Raw genomic sequence first — 6,459 nt, forward strand, 5'->3', positions numbered from 1 at the left:
ATTTTCTCTTTAATTGTAGTTTATTTTAAATACATTTGACGGACAAAAAAGGTGCCTGCAAAAAAATAACTAAAATATTAAAACTACTACTGATAAATTCACAATTATTCTACATATTTGAAAACAATATTTTCATGTCAGCTGAATGTACAGCAGTGTTTCTGCCAATAAGTAACATGTCTGGTCACCTACACACCACAGAGTGTTTCCTTTTTGTTGTGCTTTTACAAATGTATTATTTGTGGTTATTGAAACTAAATTTCACAACCAACAAGTGAGCGGACATGTTTAGCTCCGCCTCTCTCTCCTGCTTGTGTGTGTGTGTGTGTCACACATACATCACTATTATACAGGGTGGATTAAAGAATGAATAAAGGATTGTTTTATCCTGTTCTTCTCATTATCACACCGTGGCTCAGGTGGTAGAGGGTCGTCCTCTGATTGAGAGGTTGGGGGTTCGATCCCAGTACCTGACTATGTGTCGAAGTGTCCTTGGGCAAGACACTGAACCCTAAGTTGCTCCCAGTGGTCGACTAGCGCCTTGCATGGCAGTCCTGTCTCACTGGTGTGTGAATGTGAGAGTGATTGGGTGAATGAGCTGATATTTAAAGCGCTTTGAGACTGTTTCAGTGGTGATAAAGCGCTATATAAATCATGTCTATTTACCATTAGTCCATTTATTAAAAAGTTTAAAAATAGCAGGAATTAGTGCTGAACGAAAAATCCTGAGGCCGAGATCTTTAAAGTTTGGTCTGAAGACCAAGACCGGTCTCGACTACGACAACACTAATGTTTAACATTAAGATTGAGATTTGACATTTAGATTCAACATTTTTATTTAAATGCAACATTTAGATTTATCAGTTGAGATTTACAGTCAAGATTTAGATTTAACATTTAAGTTTAAATGTAACATTTAGACTTAATGTTGACATTTTTATGAGAAAAGTAAATATCACAAATTGCTTTAAATCTGGTCAAAAGTCACAAAGATTCACATAAGTTTTTTAACTGGTTTGTTAATAAACGTTGCGAAACGTTATTTGAGCATCTTTAACGCAACTTTACAAAAGTAAGAGGCTGATCTGATGGTTTTATCCATTTGGTCTTTAAGTAGAATTTATAATCTTACACAAACTTAACTAAGTCTTTGTTTTCCTACATAAATAAACTTTGTTCCACAACTGTTTTACCTCATCACATTTAACATGTAGATGGTTAAATTGTAGAGAAATGATCTGTTCTTCCTTATTCTAGTCGGTGTGAAGCAGAAGCTCGTGTGTGATGTGATCATGTGACCTCAGCTTATTTAATGTTTAGTCAAACAAAAGGTTTTATTAAAGCACCTGTCGTGGCTGAGCAGGTCAGACCTGCCTGGTTGATGTTCCTGTTCCACATCCTGTTAGAGGAACGTGTGATTGGGTGTCACCGTGTTCTCCTGTACAAATACTTTATACAACAATAGGTTTTACAATACTTTGATCATTTAAAATAATGATCAATCAAAGGAAACAACAAAGGCTTTAAGTCTATTTGACACTTTGTATGTTTTTGGAGTCATTTTGTGTATTTATTTTGTCACTGTATGTTTTTAAGGTAATTTATTTATTTATTTTTTGTCGTTTGTATGTTTTCAAAGTCATTTTGTGTATTTTTCTGTTATTTTGTAAGAATTCAGTCATTTTATGTATTTATTAGTCATTTTATATGTTTTTAAAGTACTGATAGAGAACACTGTCTAATAGATTTCATTAGTGGAGTAACTTAAACACTCCTACAAAACCAAACTGTGGTTTTCATTCAGTTAAAAAAAAGCAGACGTTGAAACTTTGAGACTTTATTAAAGTGAAGAAGTTAAAGAAATGCTCCGAGGTTGGATCGAGGATCTTTGAGGTTTCTGAATCTGTGCGTGAGCCAAACTCCAAACATCTGAAAGAGAAAAAAAAACCGACACGAGCAGCGTTCACTTTCTAAAAAACACACAAACAGCAGCAGATACGTTATAAAGATGTGTACAAGGAGGTTTTCCAATAGCTGAATAATGGGACCCACACTGGTAAACCAATGGTTCCCACTCAAAATCCAAGATGGCCGACATCAGTTTGACCCATTTGGATATTTTGTCGTAACTTTGGTTCTATTTGACATAAAAACATGATCTCAGTGGAGAACTATAGGTTTCAGGGTCAAAGCATTCAATAATAAATCTTAAAATACCGTAAATTGTGCTCAGAGCAAGATCCAAGATGGCCGCCATCCGTATCACGAATTTCAATCTTACCATAACTTTGGTTCTGTTAGACGTAGAAACATGATCTTTGTGGCAAAATGTAGATTTTTGGGGACAAGGATTCTCATGAAATAACTTAAAATACTGTAAATTGCATCCAGACCAAAATATAAGATGGAAAAGATGCCATGATGGGGATTTAAATCAAATCATTCTTTGTCTTACACGGTTTTGGCTGCAAATAAATCACTGTTTCCCCATTTCCATGTGTAAAACGTGGCCATCTTATATCTTACTCTGGATGCAATTTACAGTATTTTAAGATATATTATTATAATTCCTATACCCTGAAAACTTATAATTCACCACTGGGATCATGCATCTATGTCAAATAAAACCAAAGTTAGAACAAAATACACTGATGGTGGCCATCTTGGATTTCTATATTGTGAGTGGGAACCATTGGTTTACCAGCGTGGATCCCATTAATAAATGGATTCAGCTGTTCAGGAATCGTGCTTTATGAGAAACGTTTAAAATAATGAGCAAACCTCGGTGAAGCTGAAGAAGAGTCCGATGCCTCCGACGAATCGCAGCACGTCTCCGGTGTAGCGTTGGAGCATGTTGGAGCACGACTCACAGGACGGGGGGAGTCGTGTGAAGCAGGACTAGAACACAAAGAGCAGTGGAGTCAGAGACGGAAAAGAAACGCTGAGTCAGTGTTTTCTAGCTCACCGCCGCACACGTGTCGTTGTAGTTGACGGACGAGAAGCCGCAGCAGTCGAGCGTTTTCTCCACGTCTCTCTGAGTGTTCTGAGATTTGTTCCAGCCGATCTCTAACAGGCGGTTCTGAGAGAGGAACAGAACACTAGAGGGAAATACTGCCACCTACTGGACTGGAGGGGGAGGAGCCTCACAAATGTGACGTAACATACCTGCTGCTCAGGATTCAGAGCCAAACACGCACAGGACACGGAGAACTGCAGCACGAACACGGCCAACAGAACCATCATGTACTGGAGACACGTTCAGGAAGTGGACACGCCCCTGTGTGGACGCACAAAAAAACACACCCGTCGCCTACAGCGCGGCGATACGGACCAAAACTCATACCTCCATATATAAATCTCCATCATTTTAAATAAAGTCTGAACAGAAAAGACAATTCTGGGTTAAATTTGCTGATGCAAAATGTCACATTTATTAACAAACAGTTAATTTGGTTGATTAATTAATGACACCTTGATCCTGGACGTTTATGTTGTAAAATAAAGACATTTTTGGCTGTAAATGTTAGATATTCACTGGTGGCCATGTTGGATTTTCCAATATGGTGATGCCAGTCATGGTTATTGTCAAATATGATCATATTCAGAATCCCTGAGGTCCAAAACATTAGAAATGTGTTTTTAATTTTAAATATGTGACTTTAAAAACAGACAAAACAACAAAAAATACACAAAATGACTTTGAAAACTTTCTATATTGTCAAAATAGAAAAGTCAATATATCTTGAATGTGGACAGCCCTAGCGTCGCGTTAGTGAAGGATACAAAGAAGAGCAGGACCTGGTGGTGCTTCAGGGCGCCGCACAGCCCCACCAACGCCACCAGCAACAGGAAGCAGCCCACGCCGACCACGCCCCCCACCACCTGGAAACTGGAAACCAGACCGAACCATTTCCCCCACGCAGCCACGCCTATCAGCAGCAGGCTGACCAGCTGACACACACACACGCACATACACACGCACACTTGTAAAAAATTGTAAATATTAAATGTAAATTTAAATGTTAAATTTAAAAAATAAATGTTACATCTAAATGCTAAATGTTGAATGTAAATGTTAAATGTAAATTTAAATGTTCACATCAATGAGCTTTTATTTTGGTACTTCAGACAAATGTGAAAATTGCCTAAATATTTAGTTTCACCCGTGACATAGATTTAAGATTTAACAACATTTAATATTTAGACTTCACATTTAGCATTTACATTTAACATTGAGAATTAACACTAAGCATTTAGATTTAACATTTATATTTTACATTTGGATTCAGATTTATATTTACCATTTAGATTTAATGTTTACATTATAATTTTATGGGGAAATAAATCTCACAAATGTTCATCTTCCAATATCTCAGGATAGAAAGGTCTTCACATAGAAAGGTAAATATGGTAAATAAGGTATATTAATAAGCTCCACCTTTCTGATGCAAAGGTTTTTATAATTCAGTCACACAAATAAAATGTACAGTGTCCCTATTGAAAAATTAAGGAACAATTGGTAAATATTTCAGAATTGTTTGAGACTAAAATGTGTTGAAATAACATGAAATGATCCTCATTAAACTTGGGAAATTATAAAAGTTAGAATTAGAAGCTCTATTAATAAAGAACTAATAATAATCATAAGACAAAGGACAAATTCAACCTAGTTTGGTTAAAAGATGCAGAACTTTGTAACTACAATGGTTCAAGAATTTCAAAATAAAGCAAATAAATCAGTTTCACTGTTTAAAGCAGGTGGTGATAATTCTGGAAATATTACATAAATAAACGTTCTACTGATGGCCTCAGGGTGTGTGGTGTTGTGTGTGTGTGTGTGTGTGTGTGTGTGTGTGTGTGTGTGTGTGTGTGGTGTGTGTGTGTGTGTGTGTACTAACAATCAGAGTCAAACAAAGTGAAGCAGTGTTTCAATTTTTGCACAAATCGTCAACGCATTTCAATCAGATTCTGTTTCTATCAGCTTTAATCTGAAATTTGATCATAATTTATATCATTATTATATTTTCAAAAAATAATGTTTTTCTGATGCAATGCTTTTTGTATTTATGTTACTAGTGAAAACCTAATAATGTCTATTTTCATGAAATTACAAATTTAATCTCAAAATATTATGACTTTAATCACATAAAACTAAAATGTATGATATTTATGTATTTATTTGAGTGGGACAGTGTGTATTAATGTACATCTGAAGTTGTAAGTATGCTAGATTTAGCTAAATGCTAATTTCCATCTGTAGTCCCTGTGAGGTAGAAACAAAACAAACAAAAATACACAACAATATAACTACACACAGTGACACAGCAGACATAACCAATACAATTCTATCATCCTATTTCAATGCGCACACACACACACACACACACACACGCACACACTCGTGCATGAAGAATAAAATGTGAAATAAATAAACATGATTTTAGTCTCATAACTTGACTTTAATCTCGTAGCGCTCACATTTATTCTTATTTTAATGTGGCCCTAATACTTCCTCGCGTCAATCACTGTATGTTAATAATAATTTATTGTTTTCAAACATTCAGCTTTCTTAATAAATAGTGTTTCCCTGCTAATCGTCCTGTGGGCCAACTTGGATGGTTTTGTGGGCCGCATCTGACCCGCGGGCCTTAGGTTTGACATGTATGATTTAATAACTAAAATATATTTCAGATATAAAAAAAAAGTTCACAGGGTTTAATTGTTTACAGAATATTATATAAAACAATGGAAAAGTCTTATGAGCATAAACCACAACGTTTAAAATGTTAAAGATAAAACGAAAAGACAAAGTGTGTGTGCGTCACTGCGCACTTTAAAACTGAAAAAATCAACCTTTCTGAGCAGTTTGTCCTCTAAATATTGCTAGTTATGAATAATAAAGATGAATAAAGTGTAAATCCATCTGTGACTCACCGTATAAACGATGTTCAGCGAACACAACGCGTTCTTAGTGCAAACAAACCCTCCGCAAACCATCGCTGCTGCTGCTGTGACGCGTCGCACTGAGCAGGTACTGTCGGGCCACGCCCACCTCTTACCAGCTGCTGAGGCCACGCCCACCTGCTCACCCGCAGATGTGTGCAGGTGAACCCGTGGGAGGAGCTTCCTGTACACAAAGCTGCACGCTGATTGGTCATGACTCACTTCCGGCTTTTGTTTTTCAGCAAAAAACACTGATTAGATCTGAAAGCAGATGGTGGTGGACGCACGAGGACACGAAACTGTAAGAAACCAACATAAAACTGTTCAAAATGAACATAAAAGTGTTCAAAATGAACATAAAACTGTGACCAAGGGACTTAAAGTGTAAGAAAATTCACTTAAAAACTGGGAGAAAGTGACATTTTTATGTATTTGTAACACATCATAAAACAACAAAATGTGCTGAAATATTCACAGCTGTGATAATAATGTGATGAAACAGAGATTGATGAACAA

At 36.3% G+C, this 6,459-nt stretch overlaps 1 protein-coding gene across 2 annotated transcripts; it reads right to left on the minus strand.

The window, feature by feature from the left end:
• Positions 1–1,821: 1,821 nt before the first annotated feature.
• On the minus strand, positions 1,822–6,054 carry LOC114478656 (tetraspanin-13-like). 2 transcript variants are annotated; one of them, XM_028471856.1, is made up of 6 exons: positions 5,935–6,054; positions 3,784–3,951; positions 3,166–3,246; positions 2,966–3,079; positions 2,782–2,898; positions 1,822–1,929 (listed from the first exon to the last, which is right to left on the minus strand). In XM_028471856.1, the coding sequence occupies exons 1-6, from the start codon at positions 5,995–5,997 to the stop codon at positions 1,855–1,857; spliced, it is 618 nt and encodes a 205-aa protein (XP_028327657.1). In that variant the 5' UTR covers positions 5,998–6,054; the 3' UTR covers positions 1,822–1,854. The 2 variants fall into 2 exon arrangements, with proteins under 2 accessions (XP_028327657.1, XP_028327658.1); XM_028471857.1 differs by having other exon boundaries at positions 3,784–5,263; positions 5,935–6,003.
• Positions 6,055–6,459: the final 405 nt, after the last annotated feature.

The sequence above is a fragment of the Gouania willdenowi genome, chromosome 16 (genome assembly GCF_900634775.1).
Source record: "Gouania willdenowi chromosome 16, fGouWil2.1, whole genome shotgun sequence".
NCBI lineage: Eukaryota > Metazoa > Chordata > Actinopteri > Blenniiformes > Gobiesocidae > Gouania > Gouania willdenowi.